At 63.8% G+C, this 19,531-nt stretch overlaps 2 protein-coding genes across 14 annotated transcripts in view; one reads left to right on the forward strand and one right to left on the reverse strand.

Annotated features, from left to right (window-relative positions):
- Nucleotides 1-1,635: 1,635 nt before the first annotated feature.
- On the forward strand, nt 1,636-4,636 carry PLEKHJ1 (pleckstrin homology domain containing J1). Its single transcript, XM_024134426.3, has 6 exons — nt 1,636-2,379; nt 2,475-2,542; nt 2,736-2,802; nt 3,704-3,794; nt 3,875-3,938; nt 4,036-4,636. Exons 1-6 carry the CDS (start codon nt 2,286-2,288, stop codon nt 4,099-4,101), a joined length of 450 nt encoding a protein of 149 aa, XP_023990194.1. The 5' UTR covers nt 1,636-2,285; the 3' UTR covers nt 4,102-4,636.
- A 532-nt stretch (nt 4,637-5,168) lies between these two features.
- Nucleotides 5,169-19,531, reverse strand: part of DOT1L (DOT1 like histone lysine methyltransferase) — a 57,990-nt gene continuing 43,627 nt past the window's right edge. For 5 of the 13 annotated variants that reach the window (XM_055081582.1, XM_055081570.1, XM_028500757.2 and 2 more), the window contains 11 exons: nt 19,223-19,348; nt 17,861-18,345; nt 17,574-17,709; nt 17,075-17,254; nt 15,817-15,946; nt 14,576-15,153; nt 14,287-14,492; nt 11,707-11,771; nt 10,390-11,322; nt 9,056-9,671; nt 5,169-7,576 (listed from right to left, as the gene is read on the reverse strand). In XM_055081582.1, the coding sequence (XP_054937557.1) occupies nt 9,091-9,671; nt 10,390-11,322; nt 11,707-11,771; nt 14,287-14,492; nt 14,576-15,153; nt 15,817-15,946; nt 17,075-17,254; nt 17,574-17,709; nt 17,861-18,345; nt 19,223-19,348 (3,420 nt within the window). In that variant the 3' untranslated portion in view covers nt 5,169-7,576; nt 9,056-9,090. The remainder of the gene's footprint in view (nt 7,577-9,055; nt 9,672-10,389; nt 11,323-11,706; nt 11,772-14,286; nt 14,493-14,575; nt 15,154-15,816; nt 15,947-17,074; nt 17,255-17,573; nt 17,710-17,860; nt 18,346-19,222; nt 19,349-19,531) is intronic. The other 8 variants (XM_028500800.2, XM_024134412.3, XM_024134411.3 and 5 more) reach the window with 6 other exon arrangements.

Below are 19,531 nucleotides of genomic sequence, written 5' to 3' on the forward strand. Positions count from 1 at the left end.
CTACTGAGCCTGCGCTCTAGAGCCCACAAGCCACAACTACTGAGCCCGTGAGCCACAACTACTGAAGCCTGCGCACCTAGAGCCCGTGCTCCGCAACTATAGAAGCTGCCACAACGAGAAGCCCGCACACCGCAACAAAGAGTAGCCCCCGCTCGCCACAACTAGAGAAAGCCCGCGCGCAGCAACGAAGACCCGACGCAGACAAAAATAAATAAAACAAATAACTTTATTCAAATAAGAAAATAATAATCAATACGGATCTCCTACATAAAATACAGGGAACTCTCCTCAATGCTCTGCAATGACCTATTTGTGAAAACAACCTGAAAAACAATGAACACATGCATGTGTATAATCACTTTGCTGCACACCTGAAACTAACACGATGTTGTAAATCAACTATAGACCCACACATAAAATAACAACTAAAAAGAACAAACGTGGAGAATGTCATCAAAGGAATGACCTATGAAATAAAAGAAAATACCCCAGGACTGAAAGGACCTAATCTTCAGACAAAAACAAAGAAAAAGACTCTCAAACGAAGAGACCATGAAATTTCACAGCACTAATGAAAACCTAAAGTTTCTACTAGACAGAAAGAAAATCAGAAACAAGAGGCTGGAAACCAGAACGGGACGAGACCCTTCAGAAAAACACGGAACTCCTAAGACGGGCAATGCTTTCACAATTCCCACCAGGGGCTTTTGATCTGGAACTTTACACCCACACTTCTGACTGTGAGGGTAAATAAACCCGTTCTCAGCTAACCAAGAGCTCAATATAAACAAATGAGTCGACTTCTTCAAAAGCTACCTGATGAGCTCTGATGAAAGAAAGGAAGGGGAGTAGATGGTCCCACTGAAAACAAGCCAGCCCAGGGGAGCCCGGACAGCAGGTTCTAGGACAGCTACTCAGCTGCAAGGTGGGGCTCCAGTCCCGACCGGAGGAGGAGGATGCCAGCTTTGAGAGGGAAGTTTCCACAGGGGAAAGGAAAAAAGGCATCCACTTGTTTCAACCTGTGGGAAAATACAATCGCTAGGCGTGTGAGGTGAAAACGCTTTGGGTACAAAGGTTTAACAACAAACAAAGAAAATCAGACGAATAGGAAAAGTGAAAAAGTTAATGAGCTTTGCGGGGCAGGAGGAAAATGGTATAAGAAACCTAGACTGACAAGCGGGGAAGTCACTTAACCTCGGGGCTTCGCTTGCGAAACGGGCCCAGCTAACGGGCTCTGGTGGCCTCGGGCGCGGTGCCGGGCGCTCCGCCTCCGGACCTTCCTTTCTACTCGGTGGGCCTGGAACTGGGGCCGCCGTCACCCCTATCCAGGTGAATCCCGGACCACAGAGCCAGCAAGCCAACAGACGAGTCCCCGGGCGCAGGGAAGGCGCCCCCGACCACGGGAGCCGCCACCCGACCCGACCCGACCCAACCCGACCCAACGGGCCTTTGCAGCCCGAGCTCCTAGCGGGCGGGGGTGGGGGAGGTCGGGCCTGCCCAGCGCCGGGCGCGGAAGGGGAGCCGGCGCCCGCCCCCAGCCCGCGCCCCTGCCGAGGCGTCCCTCGCCCACTCCCCTCCAGGGAGCCCCTCGCGGTCGCCGCCCTAGCCCCGCGCGGCTCTTAACTCTCACCCACAGCCGCACTGCCGTCGCCTGTTCGGCCGCCACCTTTGCCGCCGCGCCGACTTCGTTCTGCACATGCGCGCCGCGGGCTAAGGAAGCACTTCCGAGGGCAGGCGGGGCGGGGTCTTCCCTGTGCGCATGCCCGGCCCGCCCAGCGGCGCGGGCTAGACGCTTCGGAGGCTGGAGGAAAGCAGGCAGCAGGGAGTGCAGGCCGGAAGCCGAAGCGCGCGTGCGCGCCGGCTCTCAATGGCCTTTCGGTCGGCTAAACTCGCGCGGAGCCAGTTCTCGCGGGATAGCGAGTTGCTTCTCGTCTCCGACTCCCGTCCGCCTGTTCCCTTGAGTACTGGGCGCTCTCGGTCGTGGGGGTGCTTTATTGTTTCACCCCGGGTCCACCTTGTTGCCTGGTTACATGACAACGTCCCTCTTGCCTACTGCCCCGTGCGCCCCACGAGGGCTCTACTCGGCCCCGGCGGCCCCCGGGACGCTTCTGCCACTCGCCGGTGTGGGACAGGCTGAGCGGCCCGGGAGCGCGCAGGCGTGGTAGCTCCGGCCGCGCTTCCGGGACGACGCCGTGGGACTCTTTTGGCGCCGGCAGCGGCGCGAGCGGGGACGGCGGCCCGGAGGGCGCGGCCCAGCGCTCCGCGTCCTGGGTCCCAGCGGCGCCATGCGCTATAACGAGAAGGAGCTGCAGGCGCTGTCCCGGCAGCCGGCCGAGATGGCAGCCGAGCTGGGCATGCGGGGCCCCAAGAAGGGCAGCGGTGAGCGGCCCGGGGCGCCGGAGCGGGCGGGCGGGCGGCCGGGGGGCGGGAGTGGGCAGCCGCGGAACCCGCGCGAGCCCGCCTTGTTCCCGCAGTGGTGAAACGGCGGCTGGTGAAGCTGGTGGTCAACTTCCTCTTCTACTTCCGGACGGACGAGGCGGAGGTAGGGCGGTGGGGAGGGCCGGGGCAGGGGCGGGGTTTGGGGTCGGGGTCGGGGTCCGGGTCCGGGTCCGGAGTTGCGGGGGTGGGGGGGGGGGGAAGGCGGCGGCAGTTGGAGGGCGGGGTCTGGAGTCGGGGGCGGAGCGGGAGGCGGGCAAGTTCCCGGCACCCGCCCCCATGCGTCTGTCTGCCCCTAGCCCGTCGGAGCCCTGCTGCTGGAGCATTGCAGAGTCACTCAGGAAGAGCCCAGCGGCTTCTCCATCAGTGAGTGCGGCCTGGGGCGAGGCTACTTGACCCCGTCCCGCCCCGCTCCAGCCCGGCGCGGCCCCGCCTGGGTCCCCAGAGGCTGAGTCCAGTGTCCTGGGCAAGCCCCACTCGCGCTGGCTCTCCCGGGTGGGGGCCCAGGCCGAGCGCACTACCCCAGAAGCCGCCCTTGTCTTGTTGGGGAGCGCTGCCCTCTCGGGGTGTCTCTCTGTAACTGTTTTATTTCTCCTGGGATCAGGGCCGTGTGCTGGGGGACTGGGAGGATTCTCCTGGGTCGTCTTGAGAGGGTGGGGTCTGCAGGCGAAGAGGCAGCTTCTAACTAGTCTTCTGGGGAGGCTGCAAGAAGAGTGCCACAGACTGGGGGGCTTAAACAGCAGAAATTTATTTCTCCCAGTTCTGGGAGGCAAGAAGTGTGACATCAAGAGTGTTGGCATGGCTGGTTCCTTCTGAAGAAGAATCTGCCCCCATGATCTTTCTCTCGGCTTCTGGGGGGTAGCTGGCGACCGTTTTCACTCCATCTCTGCTTTTCTTTTCATGGGATCTTCTTCCTTGTGTGGTCGTGTCCAGGTCTCACTTTTCTTAAGAACACCAGTCCTGTTGGATTAGAGGTTCACCCTAGTGCAGCGTGACCTCAGCTTAACTGCTTGTAACTATTTAGACTTGCAGTGATTCCACATCCAGATAGACTCATAGTCCTGGGAAATGTCTCATGTTTTAAGACTCGAACATACATCTTTTGGGGGACACAGTTCAGTCGACACCCAGCTGGTGGGAAGCAGTGGGCCCAGGCGGGCCGGGGCTGGAAAGGGGACAGTCATGGACAATGGCAAGAGGAAGTTGAGGGCTGGGTGGCGGGGAGGTGGGAGCGAGCGGGGACAGATGGGGGCTACTCCCTCCGCAGGCTTCCTAGAGGACCCAGAGAGGAAGTATCACTTTGAATGCTGCAGTGAGGAGCAGTGTCAGGAATGGATGGCTGCTCTGCGTCGAGCCAGGTGGGGTGCGGCCGCCCTGGGGGCCTGGGGCAGGGGCGGGGCAGGCAGGCCCTGTGGACTCACACCACCCTCCTCCCCAGTTACGAGTTCATGCGGAGGAGCCTCATCTTCTACCGGAACGAGATCCAGAAGATGACTGGCAAGGTGTGCGTGGGTGCAGGGGTGGGAGGTGGGTGTCTTCTGGGCCCAGGCTCATGCTGTCCCCCCCCCCCGGCCCCCCCGCCATCGTCCGCCCACACAGGATCCCCTGGAGCAGTTCGGCATATCTGAGGAGGCCAGGTTCCAGCTGAGCGGCCTGAAGGCATGAGTCTGGGTGTGGGGCTCCTCAGCTTTCCTGCTGGGGACTGGATGAACCCTCCCTGGGTCCCGGGTTTCCTGGCCAAGCCTGGATTTGCCATGGGAGGTGTCTTGGTTTAAAGATTTTCAAAGCCTCAGGGCCCGCAGGGGCTGCCTTTTTGAAGAAACAAGCCAGCAAGCCCCTTCTGGATGCACTGGGACCCGCTGGACTGGTTTGGTACCTCAGTGCCACATGCTGCTGCCGGGGGACAGGTGTCCCCTCCCAGGAGCTGTGCCTGGCCCCTTGGGTGCGTCCATCCAGGCCTGGCAGGTGCCTGAGGCTGGTGCAACTCTCCTGCCCCGTGCAGGCTGAATGTACAACATTAGATGATGCTGTGAAGGGCGTGGGCCCATGCTGGGGCCGCTGTGAATTCTCCTGCTGAAGGGGCAGGCCCCGGCCGGACGCCTCTGGGCAGAGCTGGAAGGTGCGCCTTCGGGGTGGCCAGTTTGTTCTGTTCAAATAAAGGTACCTCTTTTTCACACGGGACGGCGGTGCAGTGAATGCAGAGAGGGACCTCTGTCCTCCGCAGGCTGCCGGTCCCGCAGAGTCACAGCGGGGTCCTGAGGGAAGTGAGGCCCTGCCCCAGTTCAAGGTTTAAGTGCCCAGTAGGAACAGGAGGGAGGAGGCCTAGAGCCCAGAGCCAGGAAAGGTAGGGAGGCTGGGGCCCAGCCCACAGGGCCTCTGGGGCTGACAGGCCTCCCTCTGAGTGCAGGTGGGACTTCGGGAAGGGTTGTGTTGGTGTTGTGAAAAGTACCCAAGCAGTCGGTTTCAGTTAGTCAAGAAGGAAGCCCACCCTGGGTGGGCCTGATCTAGTCAGGTGTCGGCCCTCAAGGAGGGGCTGGGCTGGGCCTCTGTGTGGTGGGGCTGTCTGCTGTGGTCACAGGGCCTGCCTTCCGGAGCAGGTGGGGCTTCTGCTGGGAGTGGCCGTCCTCCCCAACTGGGGATGGTGATCACGGCCCGGGACCCTCTTTGCGCTCCAGGACCTTGCTGTGTCACGGTCGGGAAGAAACGCTGCCACCAGACCAGGTTCAAGTGAAAACAGGTATTTTATTACAGCGTCTAGAGGTGGAAACGCAGTGCAGTGGGGTTCCCTTGGGAAGAGGGGGTGGAGCCAGCGCCCCAACTGAAACACAGGCTACCAGAACGAGAAAGCAAAGCCCGTCTGCGTTACAAACCAAGGCAGGGATGCGAGAGCCAGCGTGGATGGATGTGTAAATGAGAACAAACAGTCCTAACTGTAGACGGGCCGGCTGGCAGGATAAATAAGGGCGCGCGGGGTGGGGGGGGGGTGTTTCTTAAATAGGTCACGATTCATAGCTGAACAGAGGACGCATCCCCTGACCGGAGGCTGTCCTAGTTGTTAGGTTTTCCTGAGCAAAGCGACGGCAGCCGTCAGACCTGGAGCACCCGCGTCGGCAGCAGCGGTGGGGCTCCCGCAGGGCCGCTCCCCCCCACACACACCAGCCGGCGCCCTACTCCCGTGGCTGGCGGCAGCGGCGGCGCTCAGGCTGGGACCGGAGGGTGGGTGTGGAGAGGCTGAGCTTGGCCCCGCTGTGGGGCAGGCCCCGCGCGGGTCGTCCGTCCCCTGGTGCCTGCGTGTGCGTGCAGAGGACAGACGCAGCGCGGTGGTTCTCCCGAAGTGACGCAGTGTTTGTGTACAGTGTCCTTTGTTCACATGGGGGCTCCGCTGGCAGCGCCACAGCTTTCTCGGGAGCCCTGTGTTCCTGACATGGGGAGGGGAGCCTCTTGGAGAGGCCGGAGGCCGGGGGCCGGGGGTCAGGACAGCACCGTTGTGCACTAAGAGCACCGACCTGGGGGGAAGGGGGCAGGGCGGGCGGTCACAGGAGGAAGGCTCCGTCTCTAGCCTGATTGCTGCCCCGCACGATGTAGAGGTGGCTGCAGGCAGCACACTGGCCCGCCCTGACCCTTGTGGCCTGCGTCCCGGAGGGCCTCGGCCACCACACTGACCCGGCTCGCGGGCAGGCAGAGGGCCCGTGGCGTCCACCCGTAAAGGGTGTGTGGAGTCGGCCCGGCCAGGGAAGGCTCACGTTAGGCCACCACACAGAGGCACCCATCCCGCGCTCCTTGACGGGTGCCGCCTGGGGGGCAAGCACCTGAGGATGGGGCTCCGACTGCCCACGCTCAGCCCTGGCTGGGGCGCCCACCTTGGGTCCGGGCCCCCTGGCAGCACCTTTGGCCGATGTCGGCCCTTTCGGGGGACCCAGAGCTTCTCGGGAGGCAGACAACATTGCTCCACCCAGGGACCCAGGACCGGTCACAGGTGCTGTGCTCGAGGGACCGAGAGCCCTACCGGCCACCTCGGAGCCTCAGGGAGCAGCCCTCCTGCCCGGCCACCCCCAGCGCATCCCTTCCCAAGCACCACCGTGGCCACTCGGGTGGGGCGGGTGTCACCCCAGCGGAGTGGGCAGGCGGGCCCTGGGCCAGCGCCGCTGTGCACTTGAACAGACGGGAGGGTTTCCCCTCACTTTCCTTTCTTCCTTTTCTCTTTAGTTTACTGGGTATTTGTCATACAGTCTAAAAATAAATGAAGTCCGTCTATGAAATTTATAAATTTTCATCACCTCTCTATAAAATACTGTCACCTGTCAGCATGACTCCCCTGTAGACACAGCAGGCACCCACGACTAACCCGCCTGCGTCCCCGGCCACCACAGGAGCCGACCCTGCAGCAGGGGGCTGCGGCGTGAGCCCAGGGCGAGCGCAGACGTACAAAAGTAAATGCACCTGTCACACGAGCGAGCCAGCCAGGCAGGCAGCAGAGTCGGGTACCAGACCCTCCTCACAAGCACCACTGAGAACGGGTCCCCTCCTCGAGGCTCCGCCACCACAGCCTTGCCGCGCAGGACCGCCGTTCCGATGCCAAAGGCGCCATCCCGAGGGGGCTGAGCCGAGGCCGTTCACAGTGATGGCGGGGCGGGCCTCCACCGGAGACGCCGCCTTTGGTATGGGAAGAGCGGCGGGAATGAACACGCCAGGCGCTAGGGCCTGGCGTTGGCGTGGTCAACCTCGAGAGTCAGCACCAAGAGCACGTGGAGGCGCGAGCCTGGCGACGAGATAGCACCGGGCCAGCTGGTGGCGTCTCCGCGGTGGGCCGGTCCTTCGGCGATGTCTTTACATATATTCTCTCATATATATATAGTATCTACATCTCTCGATAGGTTGCCTTCACGACTTCGGTGGAATAAAATAAGTCAAAATTGTTTATACTTTTAAAAAAAACGATAAATACTTTATCTAAAACTATCGACAGTACAGGCTGGAGCCAGGCCCCAGCGCGCCGTCTCCGCAGCTCTGCGCGGCGCTGATTCACAGTAGAGCCTGTCCTCTGGCCTCCGTCCGTCCTCGCCGTCCTGCGGGGGGCCCCGCGCCGCCAGCCCGCCCCATCCTTGCATAGTCTCGCGGTTGAGGTAGAAATCCTAGTTACCTGCGGACACGGCGCGGGAGGAAAGGCAGCATAGCGTTAGCCTCGCGCCCAGCCGAGCCCGTCGCACCCCCAGGCCAGGGCGCCAGAGCCACCTACGGACGGACGGACGACAGACGGCAGACGTGGTGGTGGCAGCACCCTGAGCCACGCCTCTGGGCCCCGTCAGAGGCAGGAGGTCCTGTCCCCAGGCCCTTCCAGTGCGTGTGGGGCGCTGGCTGGGTCCTGGCCTCCCCTCCTCCCCAGGAGACCCTCCCCGGTCCCCACGCCGGGCAGCGCTCCAGGACAAGCCTGCACGCCCCAGGAGTGAGGCCGGCGCGGCCAGGATGGCAGGCAGGCAGCGTCCACTGTGGGCCTGGCCCTCGACCTCCCAGTGCACATCTGCCCTCTCCAAGCTCCTCTGACAGCGCGAGGCCACTGCAGGCTGAGCTGCCCTACCTTCTGGGCTTTTCCAACAACCGAGGCACAGCCCATCCCCAGGCCTCGGGTAGGGCTGTCTGCTGACCTGCACCCTGACCAGGAGGCCTTCAGACTCCCGCGGCCTCCCATCTGTTTCCACTTAAAAAACACGACAGCCAGCCAAGGACGGCCGGCGGACCCCCGCTCCAGTCCTGGCCCCAGGGGGATGGGGACGCGGCACCAGCAGTGGCCGGGCCAGCTGCACCGGGGCCCAGGACCCTCCCTGGAGGCCTCGCAGAGACCTGCCCCGTCCAGCTCCCGAAAGTGGGCCCTTCCTACGCTTGTCTCCGCTGACCCCACACAGACGGTCTGAAAGGCACAGGCCAGGCCGTGCGCCTCGGAAGCCGGAGGAGCCGGGCCTCGGCCACAACTACAGAGCCCCGCCACCGGCCCGGCATTCCTGCCTGTGGGGCTGGCGCCACACTCACCCTGCTGCCCATCGGCCCCTGCAGGCAGGCCCTCTAGCTAAGGAGCCCAACAGACGCGACCCCCACGTCCTGAAGGCCTGCCGTGTGCCCGGGGCCTTAAACAAACGCGTTGAGCTCCCCCCAAACCCTACATAAGGCGCGTTTATGGAAACGGGCTGAGGGGCCCAAGAGCGCACACAAGGCAAAGCTGGGATCCTGAGCTGTCCCCCATGACCCCACGCCGGGGCTGCCCAGGTCCCCGGCTGCTGCAGACGCCAAGCCTAGGCGGCGGCAAGCTCAAGCTGGGCTCCACCCGGCCAGGACGCCAGCCCTGACTGACTCCTCCTGGCCCCCTCCCTGGGCGACCTGGGGGGAGGGTCCACCGGCAGCGGCGGAAGCGGGGGTGGGGGTGGGGGCAGCCACACCCTCCCTTGCTCTGCTCTGGCGGCCCGGGTCCCCTTGCCTCCCTGGCTCTTTGCCTTCGCACCTCCCGACCGCAGAAGAGCAGCCTTGGCCCCCGGGCCCCTCCACGGAGCCCCGCGGGCCCGCCTGCTCTCTGCAAAGGAAGATCAGTTCAGGTTCTCGAATGGGCCGCCTGGTCGAGCTCTAGCCTTACCTTACAGAATACGAACTGCTAGCTAAGCAAGGTCTTTATCGCGGCTTAACCCCCGCAAGGCGCGCGGCATACGGAGGTGGCATGCCAAGGGAAACCCACACGGCGGGCGGCCCCGTGGAGTTGGCCTGCGGGATCACGGGCGCGGCCTGGGCCAGGGCCAGCCCGGGCAGGGGCGGGTGGTGCACCGTGAAGGAGGGGCGGGACACCTTGTGCGGAAGTGAGGCGAGCTTGATGGACAGAGAGGCGTTAGCAGGCGGCACAGAGGCAGCAGAGGAGGCAGGTAAGAAAGCTTGGTTAGCTGGGAGGGACGCGAGGTTCTGCAGGAGCACGGGCTCAGAGTTAGCCGGGAGCAGCGCAGGGGGCGGAGGCAAGGCGGCGTTAGGAGGGGGCGGGGCGTGGAGGGCGGGCTGCCCCGGAGGGGGCCGGCCCAGGTGCGGAGGGGGCGGGGGCGGCCTCGGCTCCGCAGGGGACGGGGCCTGAAAGGAAGAGGCCGGGGTGCTGGCCACCGCCTGCAGCGGGGTTAGGCTCAGCGTGGCGCTGCGACATGCAGCCCCACTGCCGAAACTGGCTCCAAACGGATGAGCGGAGGCGGGAGGCACCGCGTGGTTAAAGGCACCTGCAAACAGGAGAGAAAAACCCAGCTTCAACAGGCGGGCATCGCCAGCCAAGCCAAGGAAGGCGCGCGGAGAAGGGGAAGCCGACGGCGGCTGCAGCTCCAGCTCCGCGTGCGAGCGGCACAGGTGAGGGTGAAGCGCAGGCAGCGGGAGCGCAGGCGCTGGGATTACCTGCAGGACAGCTCCCCTCCCCTCCCCTCCCCAGCCCAGCCCCGGCGCCCGTGCCCAGTGGGGGGCTGGCTGTAGCTCCCTGCGCTCCTCTCCACCCCGCACGCGCCACGGTGCCACGGCGCATGTGGCGGGCGCCGCGGCCCTTGGCTCTTCCCCAGCGCCGGCCTCAAGGCTGCCCAGAGCCCGGGCTGCGTCAGGCCTGACAGGTGACCTCCGCGAGGAGGAAGGAGAGAGCTCCGTCTGGCTCCAGCTCCCCTGAGAGCGAGAGGGACGCCGTCAGACCAGAGAGCCTGGCACAGGCCGACTCACGCCTGAGCGCTCTGCCCACACGACAGTCACGTCTGCGTTTCGCGAAAATGAACGAGGTGACGGGTGCAAAGTGGACCCAAGGGGATACGCGGGCACAGCCTCTCCCCCCTCAGGGGGCCCTGGAAGGGAACCTGCAAACAGCGGTGGTTAAACCCAGCGGTCCCGGAGGGCGCCGGTGACAGCACGCGGCCCGCGGCCCGTCCCCCAGCGGGTCCCGCGCGGCCGGAGGGCGCTGCCTACCTCCGACTGCACCGCCGGCCACCCCGGAGGAGAAGCTGCCCATGGTGTGCGAGTTGGTCAGTCTGGTGGCGGCGGTTGAGACGTGCACCAGGCCGGCGGCGGGCACGGAGCTGAACAGGGACTGCAGCACGGACGGGCCCAGGTTGGCCTGCAGGGACATGGGGCCCAGCGCGAACTGAGGGCCGGGGGTGAAGGCGCCCAAGAAGGGGCGGTGGGTCTGGGCGGATGGGGCCGTGCCCCCTGCCGAGGACGCCGCCGGGGCAAGGCCCGGGCTGCTGAGGAGGCCCCCGGGGGGCGCGGTGGCGGCGGCGGCGGCGGCGGCGGCAGCGGCGGCCATGAAGAGGTTGTGGCCGTTCTTGACGTCGGGCTCGCGGTCACGGCCCTTGCCTGCCTTGCCGTGTGTCGCTGAGGCCTTGTCCGCGGGTCCGCACACAGGTGGGCCCCCCTCGCCCTTCGGGGCCAGTCCGTCCAGCTGCCTCTTGTTCACGAAGGGGCCGGGCTCTGCGGCGCCGCCCTCCTTGCCCCGGGGGCCGGGAAAGCTCAGGGGGGTGCCCAGGCCGGCCGCCTCGGGGGCCTTGTGGGAGAGAGAAGCACCATCGCTGAAGCTGTGTAAACTGAGGTCGGCCGCAAGGCCCCCGCCCAGGGCGAAGCCGCTGGCGGGATGGCTGCTGGGGCTCAGCCCGCCCGCCCCCGGCAGCGCGCCTGGGAAGCTCTTCCTGGGGTGGGCAGCCAGCTTGGCATCAGCCGCACCAGGTTCCTCCAGGCCAGGCCGGAAAGCGAACAGGGAGTTGTGGCTCAGAGCGGAGGCGGCCTGCAGCGGGCTGTCGGCTGCCTTGGCCAGGCCGAGGTCGGAGATGGGCGAGAAGGTGGACTTCCACTTGCTGCTGTTGACCGGCTCGCTGGCTGGCACCTTCCTTCCCGCCAGGCCGCCACCTGCCAGAAGAGGCAGCGGCTGTGAGGCCTGGGCCGGGTGGGGCAGAGCGGAAGCTGCGGGGACCAGACCCCGGCCGGCTCGGAATGACCCCTGCCCCCAAGACAAGCCCCCTTGGCAGAGGACGGGGCTGACCTGGCGAGGGTGGGGCCGTGGGAGAAACCCAGGGAGCAGGGCTGCTTGTGCGGGAGGGCCGGCGTGTCGGCCCAGAGCACCACACGTGCCCAATCTACCCAGGCAGCACACAGAGCGCCCGCCATGTCTGCAGGGAAAGGGGCCAGGAGGCCGGGCGGCACCCACACCGCCCAGGGACCACTCTGGAAGCCCCGTGTGGCTCCTCAGAGGCCGGCCACCAAGGACTCGGGCATCGGGAGCACCGAACTCACCATTTTCCAAGGTTTTCGGAGGAGATTTGCTTTCTAAGGAGATTGTTGCAATTTTTCTCTCAATTCTATCAGGAAAAAAAAAAAAGAGATGATGAATGTTTGCAATCCACGGGCACGCCAGAGCGCTATACGTTTACACCGAATCGCCCAGCGGGGTCGGTAAGCCGGCCATGCATGACCCGCCGTCAGGGCCCCCGGGCGCCCCCATGCCCGTGCGGTGGCGCCTGTGCCGGCACGATGATGGCTGTGGTGGGGGACACAGCTGAGAGCCAGGCCCTGGCGGAGGAGCAGGGATGCCGTTTCCCAACACGCAGAGACAGCCGCGAGTCCCAGACAGAACTGTCTCCGTGCTTAACGTCCTCTCAAGCTCTAGGAGACCGCGTCGTCCACAGAGGCATCGGATGCGTAGCACCTAGCACGTTAACTCCCCAGCAAGCTGTACCCGTAGCTGCACCAAAGTACACGCTTTGTGTACTTCACGTGTCAGGATTTTTGTGGACCGTCCTGAAGAACTACGACCTCCAGAGACACAGAACTCGCCAAAGAATCCAGAACTCGCACAACGTACTTTTCGTACGTGGAAGAGTAACTCAGCAAGACACTGAAACACAGGCAACTAAAGAAAACACAGGGACGTCCTCGGTGGTCCAGCAGGTAAGACTCGCGCCCCCAGTGCAGGGGGCCCGGGTTCGATCCCTGGTGGGGGAACTCGATCCCACAGGCATGCTGCAACTAAGAGTCTGCATGCCGCAACTAAGGATCCCACGTGCCGCAACTAAACATGCCACAACTGAGACCCGGGGCGACCAAAATAAATAAATTAAGCATTAAATAAAATTAAAGAAAGGGACTTCCCTGGTGGCGCAGTGGATAGGAATCCGCCTGCCGATGCAGGGGACACGGGTTTGAGCCCGGTCCGGGAAGATCCCATAGGCCGCGGAGCAACTAAGCCCGTGCGCCACAACTCCTGAGTCTGCATGCCACAGCTACTGAAGCCCGTGCACCTAGCGACCCTGCTCCGCAACAAGAGAAGCCACCACAATGAGAAGCCTGTGCACCTCAATGAAGAGTAGCCCCCACTCGCCGCAACTAGAGAAAGCCCGCACGCAGCAACAGAGACCCAACGCGGCCAAAAATAAATTAATTAATTAAAAAAAATAATAACAAAGAAAACACAGATACACGACACACGGGGCCTCGTCAACACTGAACACTCCTGTGCCTCCAAGGACCCCAGCAATGGAGTGAACACACCACCCACAGGACGGGAGAACACAGCTGCAGATCCCATACCTGACAAGGGATCCGGTACTTAGACGTCTAAAGAACTCTCACGACATGACAACAGTAGCACGAGACAACCCGACTCAAGAGTGGGGCCGGGACCTGAACAGACACCTCCCTGAGGAACAGATGATGCTGAGCGTCATCGGCCATGAGGGAGATGAGGTCAAAACCGCGGCGACACCACCACCCCCTCACAGAAATAGCTCCCGTACTAAAAACAAACCCAGAAAATAACAAGTGCCGGTGAGGATGTGGAGAAACTGGCACCCTCGTGCATGGTTGGCAGCAATGTGAGATGGGGCAGCTGCCGTGGAAAAGTCTGGTGGTTCCTCAAAACGTTAAACCCAGACTCGCCACACGAGATCCAGCAATTCCACGCCTAAGTCCTGGGTAAATTGAAAACACATTTTCAAGTAAAAACACATTTTCAAGTAAAAACACATGTAGTATAGGAACGTTCATAGCAGCACGATTCACAACAGCTGAAAACGAAGCAACCCAAGCGTCCATGGATACACGGTGGAGAAACAAAACGTGATATATACACACAGAAGAATACTAGTCTTAAAAAGGAAGGAGGTTCTGACACCTGCTACACCACCAATGAACCTGAGGACAGGGCGCTCAATGAAATAAACCTGACACAGAAGGACACACGCTGCCTGATCCCACTCGCGGGGTCCCTAGAGGAGTCACATCCACAGAGACAGGGAGTAGATGGTGGGGACCAGGGGCTGGGGGACGGGCTGGGGAGTCAGTGTTTAAGGGTACAGGGATTCTTTCTGTGGCGATGAAAACCCCTGCACAACCCCACGAATACGTCAAAAACCACTGGGTCGCACGTTTCAAGCGGGCGGTGTGGTATGTGAATGATACCTAATAAAGCTGTTATCAAAAAAAAAAAACCCAGGAAGAAAGCACTCCTCACCGTCAGCTGAGTGGACACCAGGCGCTGATGGGAGCCTGCATGCCTGCCTCTTGGCTCTCCGCTGTGGCGGCCGCCCTCCCCTTCTCTCTGCCACCAAGAAACACCCGCCACGCGCCGCCGCCCCGGGAGCTGCAGACTCAGGGGTCAGCCCTGCCCCACACGCACGTGGCGAGAGGCTCTCAGATGCCTGGGCCCTTCACGGGCTGGTTCTTACACAGTTAAAGTGAACAATCCGGGAAGGGGCCTGTCTGCTCCAGGACGCACCCCAGTGAGGTCGGGACCTTGCGCCCACTGCCCAGCGGCAGGCGGGAAGCTGCCTGCCCCGCGTCCTGGCCACAAGGACCTGCCCCGTCAGCCCCACTCGCCTGGCACTGCCGGGCTCATCCTCAGAGCCCTGCTCCTCATCCGAGGTCAGCGGGGAATAGTGGGCCCCATTGGTCTGGCTCAGGGGCTTCTCCTTCTTGAGCACGGGCGGCTGGTCGTTGTCCTGGTAAGGGACAGGTGAGCTCTTCAGGGAGCTCTCGGGGGACGAGATGGCCGTGATTTCCAAGGGCTGGTTGATGTTGCTGACCTGAGGAGTCAGACGCACAAGCCCGTCAGCAGGCCCCTGGAGCGCCCTGGACCTACCGCCCCCGACACCACTCCCAGCCTCACCATGGAGTTGAGGTTCAGCGGGGACCCTGAAGACTGCGTGAAGAGGCCGGCGACCGACGGCAGGGCCCGGCGCTTGGGGGACACGCCCGAGCTGAGGCCGGGGGTCCCGGCCGCCGCCCGCTTCCTTCTGCCCCTCTTGCGGCTGTCCTGCCCGTGGCTCTGGCCGCCGTCGCCACGGGCGCCCGAGGACAGAGGGCTGTGCTTGCTGGAAGGCGACTGCTTGGCGCTGCTAGAGCCGGCTGAGATGGTGAAGACGATCCTTCTCTTGGCTTCACTCTCGGGATCCGAGAAGCCGGCCTCAGAGGGCAGGTCTCCTTTGCTGGCGTCAGGGAGCGGGCCCTGGGCGCCGAGCCGGGGACTGGCACAGAGCTGGGGGGCGGGCGAAGCCGAACCGCAGTTGCGGGGCTGCGCCAGCAGGGGGGGGTGCTGAGGGGTGGAGCTGCGGGACCCCACAGTGGCGAAGAGGCTTCCGGAGCTGGAGGACTCGTCCGGGGCGGGGGGCTCGGCTCCGGAGACGAGCGGTGCCGGGCTGCCTGCCAGGGCCCCGCTGATGGCCACCGAGCCGGCGTAGGCGAAGCCTGTGGGAAGGACACGCCTTCAGGGGAGCTCGTCCGGGAAAGGATGCCCACCTGGCCGAACCCGGAGGAGCGCAAGGAAGCTCAGCTCTCCGCATGCTCAGGGCCCAGCACCTTGAGACGGCACCACGGAACCAGGTTCGGGAGAGGACAAGTGGGGGCCCCTGGGCCGTCACTTGTGTGCTCTTCCCACTTCTGGGCCTGGGATGGTTGGGCCCTGGAGCTCACGCACAAGCCGGTAGACCCCAGGCACTGCCAGCGGTGACGCCCTCCCCACGCGAGAGCAGCAGCGCCCGAGGCGGGACACCCGTCCCAACAGCAGCCTCCTCACTGCGCTCTTTACCCCCAGGAGAACAGGCGTGCATCAGGCCATGCGGACACAGGCAAGCAACCTGACCACACATGCCCACCGCCCCCAACGGGCTCCGTGGCTGGGCAGTGGCGACAGGCACCCTCTAGGTCGCAGGCCCCGCCCAGAAGCCTCACTCGGAGCTCTCTGAGGAGGAGCCCAGAGGACCGGCATGGGCCCAGGCCGAGCACAGCCAGCTGAGATGAGCAGAGCGGGAGAGCCCGGCTCGGAGCCCCCGAGCCCCGGGCCGCGCTGTGCAGCCGACGTGCCGAGCCCACCCGGCACCTCTGGGTCCTCGCACGGGAAGGAGCCCTTACCTGCGGGGGCCAGGGCGAGGCTTCTGCTCCCGGCAGCGCTGCCCCCGGAGCCGTGGGCGCCAGCACCCATCTGCTTCTCCAGCGTGGAAGAGGACTCTCGGGCCTGCGGCACGGGGCTGGGGGTGCTTCTCTGCGGAGAGGAAGTGCAGGTTGTCAGCTGAGCCGGCCACACGCCACAGGATGTGCCAAGGGCCCGAGGCCGCGAGCACGGAAGGGCAAGTGGCCGCTCCGGGTGTGAACCTGGTGGGCAGCCACGGGAAGGTTCTCACGAGGTGAGGCACAGGTGTCTGACCTCGGTTCTAAGGGACGGCCCTGGCTAATGGGCAAGCATTGGGCCAGGGATAAATGGGCAGGGAGAGCGGTGAGGGCAGCCGTTATGATCTGACCCGGCAGCTCCACTCCTACGTGGAGCCAGACAACAGCAAGTACCCACACAAAACCCGTACACGCACGTCCTCAGCAGCACGATTCACAACGGCCCCACAGTGGAAACACCCCAGATGCCCACCAACAGGTGATGGATAAACACAAGGTGGCCCCTCCACGCACGGGAGCATCACTCATTCATGAAAAGGGGTGAAGCCCTGACACTCGCTACAGCGTGGACGGACCCTGAGAACACGACGCTCAGTGAGAGAAGCCAGACGCAGAAGGACGCACAGGGTGTGATTCCACTGATGGGAAACGTCCAGAACAGGCAGACCCACAGAGACAGTCAATGGGCTCCTGGTTGTCAGGGGCTGGGGAGGGGATGTGGGTGGCTGCTGGTGGGGATGGGCTTCCTTTTGGGGGGATGGAATGTTCTGGAACTAGAGATGGCTACACGACTGGTGAATGTACTAAAACCCACTGCACCGAACACCTTAGGTGGGTGAGTTGTGTGTGAGTGACATCTCCATAAACACGAACAGCGAGTGTCATTTCCAAGTCCATGAGTGTGAGGCTGAATGCACATGTGAACTAGAAGGAAAGGGAGAAGTTTCTACAGAATCTGGAAGTTTTAGTCCCTCTCCGTTTGCACACGTCACCTTTTACTAAAAGGATCTAAGATAAAAGTGGCAAAACGTTACTGGAATTAAAAGTGGACGTCAGACATTCTGTTTTTCTTGGGCATCACGGTGAGCTCAAAACTTAACCACGTGCAATTGAACAAGAAGGCTCTAGGGCCTCGAGGGGAAAGAACAAGAGCAACGGCTCTCTTGGTGCCGACGCACGGTGCCTGGGGACGCCAGGCTGCCAGGCCGAGGGCCTCACTCACCACCTTCTCGGCGCGGCTGGGCAGCACCACGCTGGCCAGAGGGATGCTGACTGGCAGCTTGCTCGGCTGCACGGTGCTGAGCGGGATGCTCACGGGCAGGCTGGTGATGGCCTCCCCACTGCTGGCGTAGGGGCGCTCCTTCAAGCCCTGCAGACACACCACCGGGCCGGCCTGCTCCCGCTGACCAGGAAACTGGGCCTTGAGCACCGCCCCGAGGGACACAGCAGCCCTCCAACCAGTGACAAGTCACCCCCACCCCAAAGCGATCCTCCCGACCTGCCAGGGCCCCCGCCCATCACCCCAGCACGCACCCCATCACAGGAGCGCAGCAGGCTTTTCCCTTCCCCTGCTGCTCAACGCGGCCTCTCCTTTCCCCAGAGACAACCCCACTCTTCCAGCCTCACCCCAGGGCTAGGGCGCGGCCAGGCAGCCTCCCACCTGCCCTCTCAGCCCTACACCACCCCGCGCGTGGGCACTTTCACAAGAGTGGTGGCCTCACCTTCTCACTGCCCTTCTCTCCCGTCATCTGCAAGGCCGCAGGGGATGAGGGCCGAGGGTCCTGCGGGCTCAGTTTGATGCCGTTGGCGATGCCGGGGCTCTGGTATGGGAGGCCGTTCTCCTTGGCATGCTCAGCTCTGGAAACGAGACACGTCCTCGGTCATTTTCTAGGGAGCCCTCAGAGCCGCGGTTTTGTGTTCAGAGCTGGGCACCTGGGCCTAACAACCCCCAAGATTCTCTTCCAAACTGACGATCCCCCGCTCAGAAGGCCCCCCACCACGAGCTCACCGTGGGTGCAGCTCGCTGGCGGTCGCCCTGCTGTTGGCTGTGTGGTCCTGGCTCAGGTGGCGCCGCAGCACCAGCTTGGCGGGGGAGAGCCTGGTGTAGTCGGGCAGGGCCAGGCCGGACAACTTCTCGAGCCTCGGCCGGCCACTGTGGTTCGGGGTGCAGGGCACGACCTCCTGGTCCAGGGGGGAGGCCAGGTACTGGGGGGTGTTCTGCTTGGGCGAGGGCCGGCTCAGCGCACCGCAGAGCTCGTAGCCGGCCGCGTGGCCGTTCATGGACAGCTCCGGGCTCATGTTGCTCAAGTGGGGCAGGGAGAACCTGGTGCAGTCCAGCTCCAGGTGTAGCCGGCCGGGCTCGGCCTCCGGCTCTCGGCCCAGGCCACCCTTCCCGCGCAGGTGCAGGGACAGGGCGTCGTCGGGCGGCACGCAGGACTTGAGCTGCAGGAGCTCCTGCTGCCGCTGGCTCTTTTCCAGCTCCACGATGCTGATCTGGGGGATGAGAGGAGGCGTCAGGCCTGAGAGGCCCCACACCCAGCGCCTCACTGGCAGGGACGGTCCTGCGAGAGCGAGAGGGACGTGGGCCGGCTAGTGTGATGGGCAGACGAGCGTCAGCGCGGGTGCGCAGACACACCGACCTGAGGAAGCGAGGGGCCCAGGCTCCGTGGCTGTCACCACCACCGTGAGGGTAAGGTATCAACCCTGGGGGCGGGGGCCCCGGGGGCAGGGGGCCCGAGGCATAGTTTGGCTCTCCCTACAATGAATCAAGGGCCCACAGCTTCGGGCAGCCTCTCGGTTACACAGGAGCGTCAGGACCCAGCGCGCAGCCTCCTGAGACTCCTCCTGCACACAGGCTGGCAGCAGGGCCGGGCCACCACAGAAGGCAGCTTGACACCGTATCCCTGGACCTACAGCCACTCCGAAGGCTACTTGGGGGACGCGTGTCTTTAGGGACGTAGCTTCCAGAGCAGCCTCGGGTGCAGAGGAATTCACTGCAGTGCCATTCTGCAGTAACCCATCCCTGAAAGAGCCCCCAGGGCCGGGCAACGGCGAAAGCTTCACGTAAATCACGAAACCTCGCTGGGGGGAGGCAAACGCGGCAGGAGGCCTCGGCATGTAGACGGGCTTCCGGGAAGCCAGCACCCGCGCGCTGATCTGTCTGTCCTTCCTTCCCGCACCATCCTCTGCTCACCTCGTCAGCACGAGCTGTTCTCACGGTGCAAGCGAGGGCCACCAGCGGCAGCCTCAGAAACGGCGCTCGCAAGCCCGGGCGCTGCGGCGGGGACTGGGCCTAGGACGCTGGTCCCAGCGCCCCAGCTGAAGCCTGGAGCCCCCCCCCCCCCAACCCCGCCTCCGACAGGCTTCCTACCTGCAGCTCCAGGCAGTGCCTCTGCTTCTCCGAGATCTGGCTCTTCAGGGCCTGCTTCTCCTTCAGCAGGCCCTCCAGGGACAGCGTGGACCAGTCCAGCTTCAGCTCCTCGCACCGTGCCTTGAGCTGTGGGGACGGGCGGGTGGCTGTGAGGCGTCTGAGGCCCCTGGACGCCCCGCGAAGATCCTGAGGGAGGACGGGGACGGAGGGGGGCTGCCAGGACCCACTGCCGCAGACTCAGGGGCCGCCCTCAGTCATCTCTGCGCCCGGGAGCCCGACTCAGGGGCCGCCCTCAGTCATCTCTGCGGC

This window comes from Physeter macrocephalus, chromosome 2 (genome assembly GCF_002837175.3).
Source record: "Physeter macrocephalus isolate SW-GA chromosome 2, ASM283717v5, whole genome shotgun sequence".
Classification (NCBI taxonomy): domain Eukaryota; kingdom Metazoa; phylum Chordata; class Mammalia; order Artiodactyla; family Physeteridae; genus Physeter; species Physeter macrocephalus.

What these genes read in the sequence shown, in the direction of transcription:
- PLEKHJ1 (XM_024134426.3), top strand. Translation starts at nt 2,286, where the DNA reads ATGCGCTATAACGAGAAGGAGCTGCAGGCGCTGTCCCGGCAGCCGGCC. An exon ending in GGGCCCCAAGAAGGGCAGCG is followed by an intron (nt 2,380 to 2,474) that starts GTGAGCGGCCCG and finishes TTGTTCCCGCAG; the next exon opens with TGGTGAAACGGCGGCTGGTG. An exon ending in TCCAGAAGATGACTGGCAAG is followed by an intron (nt 3,939 to 4,035) that starts GTGTGCGTGGGT and finishes CCGCCCACACAG; the next exon opens with GATCCCCTGGAGCAGTTCGG.